The 17,828-nt window shown below is 46.2% G+C and overlaps 1 protein-coding gene across 1 annotated transcript; it reads right to left on the bottom strand.

Annotated features, from left to right (window-relative positions):
- Positions 1–135: 135 nt before the first annotated feature.
- PITHD1 (PITH domain containing 1) lies at positions 136–11,337 on the bottom strand. The gene is made up of 6 exons (XM_053268424.1): positions 11,017–11,337; positions 8,834–8,877; positions 8,513–8,590; positions 6,475–6,579; positions 2,967–3,075; positions 136–888 (listed from the first exon to the last, which is right to left on the bottom strand). The coding sequence occupies exons 1-6, from the start codon at positions 11,215–11,217 to the stop codon at positions 787–789; spliced, it is 639 nt and encodes a 212-aa protein (XP_053124399.1). The 5' UTR covers positions 11,218–11,337; the 3' UTR covers positions 136–786.
- Positions 11,338–17,828: the final 6,491 nt, after the last annotated feature.

The following is a 17,828-nucleotide window of genomic DNA, read 5'->3' as shown; positions in this document are numbered from 1 at the left end:
TGCGTTCAGCACATGTGAATGACTATACCTGTGTACACTGTACACTCATTTTAAGAGTGTTGAACACAATGTGTTAATGGGCCTATGTCTTCCTGGCTTCAAGTGTTAACAGTGTTGCAAGCAAGGGACACAGACTCATTCTTTACCATTATTTATTAGAAAATAAAAGTTAAGCCACATTGGTTAGAAAGCTGAGCTAGAAGAGACCAATCCCTAGTGTCTTCAGCTCTCCAGAGAAACAGATCAGGCAGTTAAGAAACCTACTGATCAATGCTTATCAAATAGCACACTACATTTTGCACTCTTTACAGTGCACAGTCATTGCTCTTCTGCTTAAGTCATATTAACACACTTGGAAATTAGCCAAAATCCCATTAAACTCGCCAGTTTTCCACCCTGCTGCATAAACTACATTCCAAAGTCAGCTCAGATTGTGTACCAATCCCACAAAGTCACCCAACAACCTTACACCTCATGCATGGCAGCAGCAAACGCAACAGCTAATGACAGGCACTGCAGTTCACTAGTTGGGGTAGAAATTATGTAGTTAAGACAAACAGGAAAGGGTCAGTATTTCCAAGAACTACTCCTTCAGGGTTTGCAAGGTCTTGAATTGGGACTGTCCTTGGCAACAGTGAGATGCTCTGTACCTACAGTATCTGCCAAGTATTGAGTGCCCTGCTTTTCCAAAGCAGACACCCAAACACCAAAAAAGAATTAAAGCAATGATGCTCCTTCTAGCCTCAAGGAACACTTTCATGTTTGCCCAGCGGTCTGTTGCTGCAGTTACGAAATGAAGTGTGTCTGCGGTGTGATCTGCTCAACTTTGTGGTCAGCTGGGTTTGCCGACGCTTCATAGTTGCAGATGGTCACTTCATGCCGATGGGCCTGTGGAGAAACATGATGAAGTCTTCCTAAATTGCTTTCTTATAAGGTCCAGAGCCCTGGAATGCCAGCTTAGACATCTGACCGGACCTTCTCTTTCCCTGTAGCACCATCACAATCTCCACACCTATAGATTTTGCCCACAATTCAGTACTACCCACAAGGTCTGAATAACTTGTGTCTGCTCTGAGTAGCTAAGAAGTTACTGGAAACGTAAGCTTTTTGGAGGTAATGCCCCTCTTGATGTATTTTGTCATCGCTCAGGTTAGCAGAACACACAGGTCAAAGTGAGAGGATGACTGCAGAGTAGCTAACAGCTGCTTAGTGTGGAGGTGCATGGTACTGGGGAAAACAGCAAGAAGTAATCTGCCCTTCCCTTTATCCAAAAGAGAGTTAAAGAGAGTTGAAGGAGTTAAAGACAAGCTATTGAAGGATCCAGTGTTTTAGCTCTCGAGACCTCTAGACACTTTCGTATAGCCAGTACAGACTTGGAGTGATCCAGCAGGGACAGTTTTTGGTAGATGTGTTAAAAATGACATCAAGTCAGTAACAAGAGCATATTTCAGGCTTACAAAGCCCGCACAGGTGTAGCCTGCAAGAAGAATCACCTATATGCAATGAAGCAGGAAAGCTTTCATTAGATGCAAGAAACCTGTTTCTTCTATTATATGCTACAGCAGAATAACTGAGGTTTAAGCAAGCAGTTCTGGGGGCCAACACCTTTCATGTCCTTAACTGCAAGGCTGGCAAATCTGAACTACAAATATATATACATATCAGGCTCCCACTCCTTGCCACATGAGGTGCTGTGAGGCTGGGGGAGCCAGGGAGAATCGATGACACAACAGCTACATTGGAAGCCAATTCACATTTTAATGTGGATGTACCTCAAGTATGGACAGTGGTGCCAGATTTTCACATACCAACAACCTAATCAAGTTGTTTGCAACTATTAGTGAGCACACCCAATGGAATTACTGCCTGTCCCCACAATCAAAAGCTGGGTACAAGGAGCATCCAGCCAGGGTTCCAAAGCCATACATGCTCACAAGAACCAGTCACGTGTCAGCAAAAATCGAGGTAGGAGGGGCAAGTGCTTGTGTAGTCGCCACCATCTGGGTAGGACGGCACGGCCAACCGACATCATTTACCCAGCATTTTATCTTAAGGAGAGGAAAAGCACTTTGTGGCATCACTATCCCTTGGGGGTAGTTCTGGGTCAAAGGGCCCAGGGGCATTGGCTAAGAGCATCACAAACAGAGGCGGCACACAACCACCAAACAGCTGCTCAACTACATCTTCTATTTAACTCTGTAGAAGAGGGCAAGATCCCACCATCTCTGCCCTTTCCTTTCCCTACTCTTCCTTCCCTCTTGACTTGCTCTCTTCTTGGGATTCCTCCCGCTTGTTGCCTCACATTGGTGGGATGTTCTGTGGGCATCATTGGTACCTTCCCAAGAACTGCTTTTGACCACCTTGGTGTGATCCCCGAGAGGCTGCCCATGAAGCTCTAAAATTTCTTCCTATTACATTCTGGAGGCTGAAGAACTGGTCCTCCTGTCTTGGTCTCTCCTCCCTTTCCTCTTCCCTTCTCCTGTGGGGGAGGCAACAAGGGAAGTCCTGTCTCCTGTTGTTGTTGACTTTGTCTCCCCACCTGTGGTTCACTCGTCTTCCCAAGCATCTCCAGGTGTGAATCTAAAGGTCTTCACAGTGGAACACTTGACTTTCTAGGCATCTGCTTGTTCCTGCCATTCACTGAGGGCTCATCACTTTAGCCAGATCATGGCTAGAACACGATCACATCTCCCTTCATGTTTTTCAACACACCACCTTTTGTTGGGAATGCACATGGCTCTGGAATCCTGGTTGGATACTCCTCCTAACCAACCTTTGGTCATGGGAATGGGCCCAGTGTACATGAGCACCCTTGGCTGTCACACTAGCAAAGCATCCAGTCTGGAATGACACCAAGCACCCGTTTTGAAGCATTTCACAACACTGTATGCAAGGAGATTTAATGGCCCTCCTAAATACATATTTAGGATTTGCCGTCTTCCTCCCTGCAACAGATCCACACTTACTTCTGTCCATTCTCCCCTCAGGCCTATATAAAAGATCTTTGTTGTCTCAGCACCAAAGTTCTTTGAGATGTGGATGGAGAGATGATGAACGTTTGAGAAGCGAGAAATTCTGGAAGAGAAAGCAGCAGCTCAGCATTCTGCATCTAAAATTATTGTCACAGATATACAAAAGGTTTAAGTTCTGCTCTCTGAAGTTGTCAGAAGTGTTCATCACACCGGAAAGACCAGTCTACGGAGGAGGGAACACTCAGGCTGCACTTTGAGGAACCGGCTCCTTGCTTTTCTAGTTTGCAGCAATAGTTGGAGTTGTTTCGGCCACTTCCCCATGTTAAGACCCATAGATTGAGGCATGATTGCCATCCATGCATTAAAATCACAAGTATACATTTTTAAACTGTCCTCTGTCAGAGAGTGCTCTTTAAAGCTCCCCAAGTCACACCTTTGACTGTGGATTCTTCAGGGCCTGCTGAAGGTTCTGTGCTGATGTGCCTCGAGGGTAGTGATCTTCACTGTTTTTTTAAGCGGGGGCCACACTGGCAAAAAACCTTCAATATGAAAGTCATTTCCCTCTCATATTGAAAGCCATTCCCTCTGCACTTTTCTCAGTGCTGGAAGGGGCCTTTAAGAGAGAGACAGAACCCTCTCTTAAGAGCTCTAGGTGGAAAGTACTGGGAAAGGCCACACTTCCCAGCACTCTGTGCATGCTTTCCGAGATGGTGCAGGGGCTCAAGAGGTCTTAGTTTCCCTTTAAAAAGCCCCACCAGCACTGGGCACAGCACAGAGGGAATAGTAACCTCTGCATGGTGTCAGGGAACTGTGCAGAGGATACAGCTTTGGCTGAAACTTCACACAGGCCCAAGAAACCATGAATCAGAGCCACACTTAGAGTTGACGGGGCTGCCCCTGAACTCCAGGCCTTATGATGAAAACCACTGCACTAGAGTTTCTTGGGATGTCTGACAAATACGTTTCCTGCTCTCCATAGTGGCCCTCACTTAAATATCCTGTTTTTGAAAACTGCAATAATCTACCATATCCCCCCCGCTCCCTACCTTTCCACTTCTGGCTGAAAAAAGTGTTCAGAGAGGTGAGTGACTGAGAAAGAGAGTATGGGTGCATTACACCTTCAAGCCAAGTTACTCAGAAGTGCAGCTCCTATGGCCAAACACCTCTTACAAATGCAGAGTTGTAAGGACCCTCACCCTTGTGTTGAAGTGCAGGCAGGAGAATTTCTGCCACATTCCATTCCAGAATGTGGGGGTTTTGTTATGGCACTTCTGTCACATTTGCAAGGAACTAATTAGTAATGAATGTTTTGATACCAGAAAAGGAAGTGGAGTTAGTAATGAAAGCCTGTGGGTCTCACATGCACGTAGGTGGCAGCATCCTCATGACAAATTACTTTTGCTACACTGCACTGCCACAGAAATTCTTCCCAATCCTTGGAAGTCCACAGAGCAGTGTGTGAGGCTGAGACAGAATAGGTTGCGTAGAAACTTTACAAAAACAGCAACATCTAAGCCAGAGATGGCCAACTTGAGGCGCTCCAGCTCTTTATTGTGGCTGGGGGTGGTGAGAGTTGTAGTCAACAGCTGAAGAGTCTCAGGGTGGCCATTCTTGATCTAGTGCACCACACACTAGAGCCAGGCGAGGAAAAAATATCCACATTCTAGCAATGACGGTGGCTCTATTTCCTTTATCTAAAGCAAATACATCACATGCAACCAACTGTGCTCCTTGGAGTTTTCATACATATTCAGGAGCAACAGTGAAACGACATCAGAGCCAGCGTGGTGTAGTGGTTAGAGTGCTGGACTAGGACTGGGGAGACCCGAGTTCAAATCCCCATTCAGCCATGAGACTAGCTGGGTGACTCTGGGCCAGTCACTTCTCTCTCAGCCTAACCGACTTCACAGGGTTGTTGTGAAGAGGAACTTAAGTATGTAGTACACCGCTCTGGGCTCCTTGGAGGAAGAGTGGGATATAAAATGTAAATAATAATAATAAATAATAATAATCTCCTATATGCTGCCACTGGCCATCTATCAACCATTCAGGAAAACAGACTAAGTTAGTCATGATTAAGCACCACTGAAATGAATGAGACAAGTTAATAATGACTAACTTAAGTGCCATTAATTTCAAAAGGACCGAGTCATGACTTAATCTGCATACTACCCAAATAGAATTAAGAAGCAGTGCAGCAGCCTGACCACCCCACACACCCCTCTCTCACCCCACATATTTCTGAATGGTAGAAACCGGAGTAAGCAGCGAGGTGGCCAAATTTGCAGATGACACCAAACTATTTAGGGTACTGAAATCCAAAACAGATTGTTAGGAGCTCCAAAAGGATCGCTCCAAACTGGATGAGTGGGCGACAAAATGGCAAGTGCGGTTCAAAGTGTAAAGTGATGCACATTGGGACGAAAAACAACACATATATGCTGATGGGATCTGAGCTGTCAATGACTGACCAGGAGAGGGATCTTGGGGTTGTGGTGGAAAGCTCGTTGAAAGTGTCGACTCAATGTGTGGTAGCTGTGAAAAAGGCCAATTCCAGGCTAGGGATCATTAGGAAGGGGAATGAAAATAAAACTGCTAATATTATAATGCCCTTTATACAAAACTGCAGTGCGGCCACACCTAGAGTACTGCATACAATTCTGGTCACTACGTCTAAAGAAGGACACTGTAGAACTGGAAAAGTTGTTGCAGAAGAGGGCAACCAAGATGATCAGGGCCTAGAGCACCTTCCTTATAAGGCAAGGCTACAATACCTGGGGCTTTTTAGTTTAGAAAAAAAGACAACTGAGGGGAGACAGGTCTATAAAATCATGCATGGTGTGGAGAAAGTGGATAGAGATAAAATTCTCCTCTCTCACACACAACACTAGAACCAGGGGTCATCCCATAAAATTGATTGCCAGGAAATTTAGGTTCAGCAAATGGAAGTACTTTTTCCACACAATGCATAATCAACTTGTGGAATTCTCTGCCACAAGATGTGGGGACAGCCAACAACCTGGATGGCTTTAAGAGGGGTTTGGATAACTTTATGGAGGAGAGATCTTTCAATGGCTACTAGTTGGAGGGCTATAGGCCACCTCCAGCCTCAAAGGCAGGATGCCTCTGAGTAGCAGTTGCAGGGGAGTAACAGCAGTAGAGAGGGCATGCCCTCAACTCCTGCCTGTAGGCTTCCAGTGGCATCTGGTGGGCCACTGTGTGAAACAGGATGCTGGACTAGATGGGCCTTGGGCCTGATCCAGCAAGGTTGTTCTTATGTTCAGTTCCGCTTTCATGAAGCCCTGTACACTAAGAATGGTAGTTCTCTAGGATAACCTGCAGTGCAGAGAGAAAGAGTGCCACTTCCAGTAATGAACAGGGAGAACTAGGAGAGAGAAGCTATGGAGACACAAGATGCATAATAAAGCTTGTGGCCAGGCAATTTCAGGAGGCAAATGTTCCACACACATCTCTGCTAAAGACTGAGTAGACAACAACATACTTTGTAGGATACTCCAGTTCTCCCGTAACATCGCGATTCAGGCTGAACATCTGATCTGGTTCTCTAGCAGTATCATCAAAGGACATGTGAGGAAGATTCTTAAATCTGGAAAAAGACAAGACAACAGCAAGAGTTGGCTTGTATAAGTTCAAATTTGCTGAGGTACCCCTTTCTGTACTTTGGTTTATGACTTATACCGAGTCAGACCCTTGGTCCATCTAGCTCAGTATTGTCTGCACTGAATGACAGCAGCTTCTCCGAGGTTGCAGGCAGGAGTCTTTCCCAGCCCTATCAGGAGATGCTGCCTGCCAGGGATTGAACCTGAGACCTTGTGCATGCAAAGCAGATACTCTACCACTGAGCTACAGCTCCATCCTCATAGATGGCATACACAGGTCTCTCATTCAGGCACTAACCAAGACCTGCTTAGCTTCAGCAAGGTGGCTTTAAAGATGTGCTCTTAGATCATACTCTGGGACATATTCCAGTATTGCCAAGAGTAACACAGAAGTAAATGAAAATCAGGACACAGTACAACACAGAAAGATATCTACATTTTCAGTATTAGGACACTGCACATTTTAGTGCAGGGTTTCCAACAGAGGGTACAAGTAGCCCTCCTGCCTCCCCACATTGCCGCCCCACACTATTTCTTCCCCATCCAAGGATTGCTGGCTTGAAGTAAACATGTCCTCAGAGATGCGTCTGCTGCAAAAAGGGGAGGGAGGAGGGTGAAGACCCTCCTCCTCTGCTCCTCACTGGCTGGCCAATGACTGCAGTAAACACATAAAATTTGTGTGTGTGAGGATGTGTGTGTATGTATATACATGCACACACATGCAAATGTAAATGATAGAGTTAAGAGACAGGTTACTCCAGGCATTGGCTTACATCCATATTTTCTCATGAGCAGTCACTGAAATTAATGGGGGTACTCATGAGTAACTTAGTCTGGATGTAAGCCAGTGACGAGAATAGCTTGTCTCATAACTATAACATTTGTGTCTGTGTCTGTGTGTACACACTCACTCACTCTATATGGGGCACCTGAACTTAATATACTGAAAATATAATGTTCAGAAAGGGAACTGCTCCCTCTGTTGAAAATAAGAGGAACTAGGTCTCTCAGTAAACATGTTTGTAGGTTAGTAATGCCAAAAATCCTAATTAAAGGAAATATTAACTTGCTGTCAAATAAATGCTTGGAGTGTGGGTGTGGGTGTTTAATAATTAAGGGATCTTTTGGCCCTATTCCAAGATCTACTTGCCAGCACCTCCTCTGGCTCCAACCTCACACAGTTGGCAGAACGGTGACTCTCTTACCAGAATCAGCTGCTATAGGGAACCAACCTGCAAATACGACTGTACAGGAGAGTCAAGTGGTAAGCTGCATAACACAGAAAATTCCACGGCACCTCCAAATAAGAGTTTAGATCTTGTTACAGTGACCCCACCTGTAATCCACCAATAGCATATGACTACACAATGCACGGAGGAATACAAAAAGTCTATACTACTAATGTGTGGCAAGCAGCAAAAGATCTCGCCTCTTCTAGTTGCTGCAGGCTCATGGCATTCTAGTCCTCAAGTTCCAGAGGAGAGTTTAAATGTGTGTCATTTCGGGTGAAAGTCCAGGAAAGGGCCTATGTACACTTTGCTTCTTCCCATAGTCTGATAACCCTGACCCTTTTCTCTTTCTTTTTTGTATCCCAGTGCAATATGCATCGCATATCCTTTATATTCACAGTTAAAAGAAAAACTTGCAACATCCCATGTGAGTTCACCAGCCAAAATACACTAATTAAATGAATTCATACAACTTTGCAAAATATATTCCCGCTGCAGAATGCCAGCCTAGTGATCAGATCGTGTAGATTAGAGACTGCAGTAATGGCCACTACTGGATGCAATGGCAGAAAAGTTAAGAGTCCGTGTTCAGATATTTATCTCATTACGGAACTGCATCTCTGTTCACTATCAGCTTGTGCTCTGCTCAACAGCTGCGAGTCATCACCAACTGCCCTTCAAGCCCACTTACAGTCTCATTTCTGATGGATGTGTTTCGTCATCCTCTCCCATCACAATAATCCCTTTTACTTTCACATTACCAGTAAACCTGCAAGAAAGGACAGTGGTCAGTGGTCTTCTAGGAAGTTGCATGCGATACATTCCAGTGAGAGTGCACCCTGAGAAACTGTCATTTTCGGAAACTGCCTCCTTTAGCTTGACTTCCACTAGCCCCTCCCACAAAAGCTTTGCTACTAAGAACAGAATTTTAAAAACAAACAAACATCCAGAACTAAGCATGGAACCCCTGAGGCTGGAATCATGAACTTTGGGTGGGTGGGGGGATACTTACGGAATATTAAACAGAAGCTCTTCATCGTCATCACTTTCTACAAACTAGAAGAAATACAAAATTGGATTTAATATAAAGGATCTACAGACCCAACCAAAGAAAAAATGTGCTGTAAATGCCAGTTGCAATATAAACACTGTGCAAGTGCTATATCTGTCTATTGACAGAATTCAAAGAGGTAGTTGTGTTTGCCTCTTCTAGTAAACGCAATAAAGAGTCTTGTGGTACCTTTAAAGGTTAGAACAGATGGGTCCTGGCATCTCTAGATTAGGCTTGGAGACTCCTGTCTGAAACCCTAGAAAGCTACTGCCAATCAGGGTAAACAATACCAAGCTCAATGGACCTCCTGACTCCGCAGAAGGCAGCTTCATCTGTTCATTGGCTGTCATTCAGGAGTCATAACTTAGTATTGGAGCACCTCGCTTTGCACACAGAAGGCCCAAGGCTCAATCCCTGACATCTCCAGACAGGGCCGGGGAAGACCCCTATCTGGAAAGCTGTATACAAGCTCCGAGACAGATCTGAACATAAAACCGCTTCATATATTAATATACTAACCAACTGATGGGCAGAAACCTTTGAGGAACACAGGTCAACCGATGCATGTATGGACACCTATATGGATAGCCAGATATGCTCCAACTACAGAAATAACACGGGTAAGCAATGCAGTACTTTCTCGCTCTACCTCTCCAAAATAAACAGCCAAGATAGACTTTTTTCTACTATCGCCAGCTGTGTGTGTAGGGGTGCAGGACCAGCTCGCCCTAACATGGGAGGGGGCACCAAAGGAGGCACAGTTCCCTATCCTTATCAGAACTCCTCAATCTCCCACATCCCACCCCACCCAAGAGTTAATTAAAGCTGTGCTGCCTACAGGCTGGCCATTCGTCAGGTAGAGCTGTGCAGGCGGTTTAATCACTGACCAGCCCACGCAGCTGGGCCTCCTTTGGCATACCTCCCCACTCCTTAGGAAGCACCACACATGTTTTCTTCTGCTCTCTGTCCTCTGTATCCCAAGAACACAGGGGATGGAGGGGCGGGGGAGTCAATCTCAGAAATGTCAATTTTCTTCTCTCCTCTCTTCTCTCTGGGGAAGAAAGAGATCCTAAGAGAGGGAGAGGAGAGTTGAACAGAGTCCTACAAAGTGGTCTGCTATCTCTCTGTATCTGTCTTCTCTACAGCTGATAGTGATATCAGTAGCAGCTAATCCAAAGCCAAAGAGCCAGGGGGCACCCGAGGAGGCAGCTCGGGTGGCTCCTCTTTCTCCTGTCACTCCTGAGAGTCACAGTGCCTGCAGGCTGGTCATTCGTCAGATAGAGCTGTGTGGTTATCACACAGCTCTGACTGACGAATGACCAGCACTGCTCTCAGGAGGAAGAGCAAGGAGCAACCCAAGCTGCCTCCTTTGGCAAACCCCAGCCTCACCAAGATGAGCAGCTACTGATAATATAGGTATAGATATAGATTAGACCTAGAGAACCACTTTGTTTATGCCGCTATCAATCAGCAGGTCATCATAGGAAGCTGCCTTGTACAGAGTCAGACCACTGGTCCATCTAGCTCAGTATCGTCAATACAGACCGACAGTGGCTTCTTCCAAGGTTGCAAGCAGGAGTCTCTCTCTCCGCCCTATCTTGGAGATGCTGCCAGGGAGGGAACTTGGAACCGTCTGTGTGCAATCTTGAAGGTGCTCTTTCCAGAGCAGCCGCATCCCCTGAGGGGAATCGCTTACAGTGCTCATACATGCAGGCTCCCACTCAGGGGGGCCTCCAACAGAGATCCCCTTTCTCTGGAGAGCTGAGAGGAGAGCTGGTCTTGTGGTAGCAAGCAGGACTTGTCCCCTCAGCTAAGCAGGGTCCACCCTGGTTGCATATGAATGGGAGACTTGATGTGTGAGCACTGGAAGATATTCCCCTCAAGGGATGGAGCCACTCTGGGAAAAGCATCTAGGTTCCAAGTTCCCTCCCTGGCAGCATCTCCAGGATAGGACTGAGAGAGACTCCTGCCTGCAACCTGGGAGAAGCTGCTGCCAGTCCGTGCAGACAATACTGAGCTAGATGGACCAAGGGCCTGACTCAGTATATGGCAGCTTCCTATGTTCCTATGAAGCGTGGGGGCCTTAGGGGTGCGGAGGGAACCAGCCCAAGACCCCGCGAGGAGGGAGGAAGAGAGAGAGAGACCTTCTGGCGGTCGCCGCGGTCTTCCCAGGCACGGAAGACGAGGGCGCCGCTGCCCTCCCTGCGCTCGTTGAGGCACTCCAGGCGCTGGTGGTCGATGCGCAGGTAGAGGCCCCAGGCCTGGCCGCGCCGCTCGGGAGGCTCCTCGTGGTCGTCGTCTCCATGGCAACAGCTGCCCCCACCGTGGCTGTGCCCGTGGGACATGATGGCAGAGCCCGAGTCACTCTCTCCCAGCCCGCACGCAGGAAGGAGGAGGAGAAAAAAGCCCGGATGTAAACAAAGCCGGCGCAGGCGCACAGCCTCCCTTGACCCCGCCCCTTTTACGCCAAGCGAGTCCCCGGAAGGTTATCTGTGTGACCATAGAGTTAGCATATAGATAGAGTGACTGTTTTATACGCTTCTCAATAGAAACTTCTTAGTCTCCAGCTTAGACTCGTTAACATTTTCCCTGCTAACTGGGCAAAGAGGCACCTTTTTAATGGGGCGATTCTCTTTATTTAGCAGGGGGATAGTAATTGGCCCTGTCCACCCCCAGCACAGTACCTCCAGTGCCTGCTGCTGGTATCTATCTATGTTTCTTTATCGATTGTGAGCCCTTTGGGGACAGGGAGCCATCTTATATATTTATTTATTATTTCTTCATGTGATCCACTTTGGAAACTTTTGTTGAAAAGCGGTATATAAATATTTATTGTTGTTATTCGGCACAGGTGCCAATGGGAGCTGCCCATAGAAAACGATGGGGAAATGTTTTGGAAATTGGAAGCACTATTTCCTAAACCAATTAACCCTGTCCTCCTGCCCCAATTAATTCTGAAAATGGGCAGGCTACTAGAACTGCCAATGGGTGCTAATACCCATTGTTTTAATGTGGGGGTGGCCAAACTACCTGAGGCTCTCCAACTACTGATGGACTACAGCTCCCATCATCCGCAGCTGCAATATACAGGCCCCCCCTCACATGAGTTCTCAGAGGTAGGGCCCCTGCTCTTGGACTACAGCTCCCATCATCTGCAGCCACAATAGGAGTTGTAGTCCAGGAACATCTGGGGCCCCAAGTCTGAGAACCCCTGCATTGGAAATTGAATGTGCTGGCTGTGATAAAAGAGCACAAACGCAGGCAAACATTTTACTCCCCTCTACTACAACCTTTACCTTTACGGGGGGCGGGGGGTGGGGACTGACAACACAAGACAGAAAAACAGTTGTCTTCCAAGATGTCCAGATAACATGGTCAAATACATAAACCTCTGACAGCCTATTCACACATTATACTCAGCACTCATACAATGGAGTGTACTGAACAAAGGTACAGGTCTGTGCACACTATATTCACATACGTTGAACACAGTTACAATAGAACACTTCCTATCTGTATCATGCATTTGCGGGTTCTGTAGCCAGGTTCATTTTTAACATGAGGGCGAGGAGGAGAGCTGTTCTTGTGGTAGCAGGCATGAATTGCGAAGCAGTGTCCACCCTGGTTTGCATTTGGATGGGAGAAAGCATGTGTAAGATATTCCCCTTAGGGATCGGGCCACTCTGGGAAGAACATCTGCATATTTATTATTATTATTATTATTATTATTATTATTATTTCGATCTCTATACCACCCTTCCAAAATGGCTCAGGGCGGTTTACACAGAGAACTAACAAACAAATAAGATGGATCCCTGTCTCCAAAGGGCTCACATTCTAAAAAGAAAAATAAGACACACACCAGCAACAGTCACTGGAAGTACTATGCTGGGGGTGGATAGGGCCAGTTACTCTCCTCCTGCTAAATAAAGAGAACCACCACGGTAAAAGGTGCCTCTTTGCCCAGTTAGCAGGGGTTCCTTGCATACTTGCATGCAGAACGTTCCCAGTTCCCTCCCTGGCAGGATCTCCAAGAGAGGGCTGCCAGGGAGACTCCTGCCTGCAACCTTGGAGGAGCCGCTGCCAGTCTGAGTAGATAATACTGAGATAGTTGGACTCATGGTCTGATTCTGTATACGGCAGCTTCCTTACACAAACACATATACATGATACACATATCTGTATAGGGCAAGTAAGTGAGGCTATGTGGGTTAGTCCAAAGTTTTGCTTGATCTGATGGAAATTCACTTAATCCCTAGCACAGATTAAGTCCCACCTCACCCACATATATGATTCAGGCAGGAAGGTATAAACTCTTTCCTTTTGAGACACCTACAGCTATTTCCACACTCATAGATACTGTAAGCATGCCCACAACTGCATTATTTATTAAGCTTTTAATCTCTTACAAAACAGGACAAAAGTAAGTACACAACTGTTTCCATCAGGTAGCTTGCTAAATTCTTAGGATTTAGGCCTATGGAAAGAAATGTGGTCGAGCCAGTGCTGAAGCATCTGTAGCATGTTTTAGCAAGCAGTCCATTTTAAATTAAGAAAACAATGCTACTATTATGATCTCCAAAATTCCTAACAGCAACAAGGTGCTAGTAAAACAACTGGCCAGAGCGGAATCCTGGCTCTAAAAAGTGGGAAACAAGACCAATCCTTTCTTGTGACATTCTCCTCAATAACAGCAGGAGCATGGCTCAGAAGCCAATCTGTTTGAAGAAAAACGAGTCCTTTGACCTTAAAGGCTTATTGTGCCATCTCTCTTGTGTAGACCAAAGCTATTTCCAAAGGTCCCTGAAGTCACCTGGAACAGGGACCCTTCACTTAGGATAAAGAGGAAGCCAGGGGGTGGGGTGGGGTGGGTTTCCAAGTATTTAAGAATTTGTGAGTGGGTGTGACAGACTGGATGGCCTTTAGGGACCCCCATTTCCCCAAAAGGCCTCCTTTCAATTACATAACCTGCTGACACCATCTACCCACTTTGGGACAGAAAGACAAACAATCCCTTTTTAAAACCCTAGTAACCAGGTTTGTGTGTGGGTTGGGACAAGTAGAGACAAGAGGTAAGAGAACCAAAATAAAATCCAAAATCCTTCAGGTCCGGGCTCCAAAATTACCTAGGTGCGCCACTGCTCCGGTCCAAGGCTGTAGTCACAAATTCAGTAGTACAGGCTCTCTCCCTGGCAGTGCCCATAGCTACACCCACCCCTGTTGGAAATGGAGTTCCAGTGCATCCACCTTTTGCACCAACTATCCTGAGGACCACTTGGGTCATTGGGAGTAGAGATAGTGAGTCAGGGTCTCCCTAACTGTTCTACCTGTCTCTGCTCTGTGACCCCTGAACTGACTCTTCCACACTTCCTATGCTGAATCACAATCCTTCCTTTCCTCTTAGAGAACAGATGGAAACATCTCTCTCCCTCCTTACCTATTCATTATGTAGTCCTTTAGATTAGGTTTAGGCTTTCCTATTGAAATGTACTTAACCAATAAATACTTAGCATTTAGTTCTACAAGAAGAATCTCCATGTGTTTTCTCTAAATAGCTGCAACAACTAAACCATCCTCTGCTACCTACTCTGTAACTGGAGTGTGTACTCTCTTCCTTAGTGCTCTGCTGTTTTACCTACTGGGGGTAAAAATTAACAACCTACAACACCCTGATAACCATGCTCCATAGCCATGTCGAGCTCAAGGGGGGGGGGTCAGTCGATCGGTCTCTCTCTCTCTCACACACACACACACACACACACACACACACACACACTCGGATAAATGCAATGAGTTGCAGGGTTCTGTTATAAAAAGTCAAGAATATTTTCCTAACACTACAGAGCTTGAACCTCATGAGGCTTTTCACCCAGAAGAGCAGTCTGGATTGTCAGCTCCAAAGGGTGGAGGATACTCCTTTTAACCGAAAAGAGGGGGGATGGTAATAAACTTAATTCTAGTCTGATATTCAATTATATATTCAGTTCTGTAACCAACTGTTGTAATAGCATTTCCATTTAGAAAGCAAAGGGCTTTGCATCCCTTTTGAGACCCTGGAGAAGAAAAGGTTCTAGGACTGCATCCCTGCAGCTCCACATCACTTGCCCAGGTCTTTTCTCCACCCTGAAGTTATTTGCTCAGAGACTCCCCACTGATTGGAGAACAGATCATGGATCCGGCTACAGATTCATCCCGAGTTTTTCTTCTTTATCCAATCCAAAGTCACTCCTTCTGAGGCATCATATTTGCATTATCTAGAGGTGTTCAAGTGTCACTCTGGGCATGCACTTTCCATAAGCGACAGATGTATTAAGACGGCATGTACTTGTCCATATCCTCACTGTGAGTCCCCATGCAAGGTCCTTCATCTCGAAGGGGTAGGGAGCAGTCATCCACCCAGCCCGAGATCAGAGAGGGACTAGAAGACCTGCAGCAACAGGTCCTTGATTGCAAGGGTAGCAGGAACATAGTAAGCTATCATTGGTCCATCTAGCTCAGTATTCCCTACACAAGCTGGCAGCGGCTTCTCCAAGGTGGTTTGTGGTAGCAAACATGGCTTGTCCCCTTAGCTAAGCAGGGTCTACCCTTGCTGCATATGAATGGGAGACTAGAAGTGTGAGCACTGTAAGATCTTCCCCTCAGGGGATTGGGTTATTAAAAATTATGGGAATATGCCTCTGTTTCCAAAGTTTTGGCTTATGTGAATAACTCTTCATTAGAATTCTTTTTATTAACTTGGGAACTTTCATAAAATATAATGTTCAACAAGGTCATTGTTTGTTTCCGAGATCTGGTTTTGATCTGTGATCTATGGCTTCGTGATTGAAATCCAGTTGGTGGAAGTTGTCTGTCTTGTTATTTTATTTCTCTTTTTACTTTATCCCTGACCATTGATTCTTGGCGAAAAACTTTGTATGCTTTGATTTCAAGAGATGGGATTTCTTCCTTCTTTGTAGTAAAAAATAAATTAATTAAAAAGAAGAAGTATAAAACAGGTTCATTTGCCCAGGATAACCATGCAATAGATGAGGGAGGCACAGATGGGCCCGTAGAACAGGCGCTGCAGAAGAAGGTGTCCTGCTGTTTCTACCTGCCCTGAGCCACAGGGGCACTTGTGCTCTGAGATTGGGATCTTCCTATAGCAAAAACTTCAAGCACAGCAGAGGGAAGCACAAGGCAGCGTGCCAGTGTGACGGCCCCCCTATGCTTGGGGACCTCCAGTCACGTTAGGTATGGCCGGGGTTGCCCTATTCTGGCTTTCCAAATCCGGGTGCCTAATTTGCATGTTATGTAAATTGGCTTGACCATCATTTCTGAGCAGAAGAGTGACTGCACGTTTTGCTCCATAACTCCACTTCTACAAGGGCTAAAGCTTAGCTTTAAGAAAAGAACAAAATCGGAAATCTGGGAGAATCTGGGTGGGCTAAGCAAACTGTGTGAGATGCTTAAAAAAAGATCAGATAAAACCCAGGGTTTGCGGGGGGGGCATGGCCACTCTATCACCTGCCACTACAGTAGTCAACTCTTTAGGACTCGTGTTCAATAGCTGAGCTGGGCACCCCTTCAGAAGCTTCTGCCCCACCCGTTCGCCTTGCTTGCCCCCTCATTCACCCGCCCCAGTCCGCCCACCCCCCCTTACTTCAGCTTGCCTGCCTTTCTGGAGGCAAATGAGGGGGTCCGCAGCGGCAGCCCTGGTGCCCCACGTTTCTTTGAACATGGCAGCCCACGGGTCGTGCCACCCCTGACCAGCTCCAAAGTTCTCTGTAGCCAAGTTAAGCGTGAATACTCTGAAACTTTGAACACACTTGTAAATAAAAAAATCTTTAGTATTATTTTTCACATAAGCGACCAAACACAACTCCTGGCGAACCTGTGTGGTGGGGCATGGCAAGCAGAAGTGCAAAACAATGGTCTTTCGCCTGTACAGCTAGAGACCTATCCACCCCCAGCACAGGATCTCCAGTGACTGTTGCTGGTGTCTGTCTTGTGTTTCTTTTTAGATTGTGAGCCCTGAAGCATGAGGCATGGCCTGAGGCACAGCAGCCCAGGTTATGGGAGAGCACACAATGGGGGCCCCTGTCCATACTTATTAAAATCAAATGGATCAGAATGATCCATTTATAGATGGGAAGAGAGCTGTCTTGTGGTCGCAAGCATGACTTGTCCCCTTTGCTAAGCAGGGTCCACCCTGGTTGCATATGAATGGGAGACTAGAAGTGTGAGCCCTGGAAGATATTCCCCTCAGGGGATGGAGCCGCTCTGGGAAGAGCAGAAGGTTCCAAGTTCCCTCCCTGGCAGCATCTCCAAGATAGGGCTAAGAGAGATTCCTGACTGTAACCCTGGAGAAGCCGCTGCCAGTCTGTGAAGACAATACTGAGCTAGATAGACCAATGGTCTGACTCGGTAGATGGCAGCTTCGTGTTCCTAGACTCTATCTATACTCTGAATTGTGAACAAGTTATCTTCTATAAGGTGAAGTAAACTACAAGGTGTCTTCTATAAAGTGAATATATTGTCTTCTATGGAGGTGAGTAGAACCATTCTTATTCAGAAGGATACATTAAGCCACGGACTGTAGCAGCCCATCTCCCTAACTATAGCACTTTAAATGTGTGTGTTTTTATGTATATATGTGCGTGCACACTCTTAAATGGTGCAGTAATGAGACAGGCTAATCCAGTCACTGGCTCACATCCATAGTAAGTTACTCATGAGCAGTCTTACTGAAATTTACGGGGCACGTTTTATTGTCCTATTAATTTTAATTGGACCACTCGATGCCAATTTGAAGTCTGTCAGTCAGGCTGAGGGGAGGAGTATGCCGAGCTTCAACACATAGCCAGCCAATCAGGAGCCGAGGGGGAGGGTCTTCACCCTCTTCCCTCTCCTTCTGCAGGGGACACATCGCTTCCAATGTGTCTGCTTCAAGCTGGCAATCCTCAGGTAGAGAACAAAT

This window comes from Hemicordylus capensis, chromosome 7 (assembly GCF_027244095.1).
Source record: "Hemicordylus capensis ecotype Gifberg chromosome 7, rHemCap1.1.pri, whole genome shotgun sequence".
Classification (NCBI taxonomy): domain Eukaryota; kingdom Metazoa; phylum Chordata; class Lepidosauria; order Squamata; family Cordylidae; genus Hemicordylus; species Hemicordylus capensis.
The sequence above is the reverse complement of the archived record's forward strand: the minus strand, read 5'-3'. Positions and strand labels throughout refer to the sequence as shown.

Coding starts and splice junctions, on each gene's coding strand:
- PITHD1 (XM_053268424.1), bottom strand. CDS start 11,217: ATGTCCCACGGGCACAGCCACGGTGGGGGCAGCTGTTGCCATGGAGAC. Junction 6,580..8,512: donor CATCCATCAGAAATGAGACT/GTAAGTGGGCTT, acceptor GTCTTTTTCCAG/ATTTAAGAATCTTCCTCACA. Junction 3,076..6,474: donor GAACTGGAGTATCCTACAAA/GTATGTTGTTGT, acceptor TTTCTCTTCCAG/AATTTCTCGCTTCTCAAACG.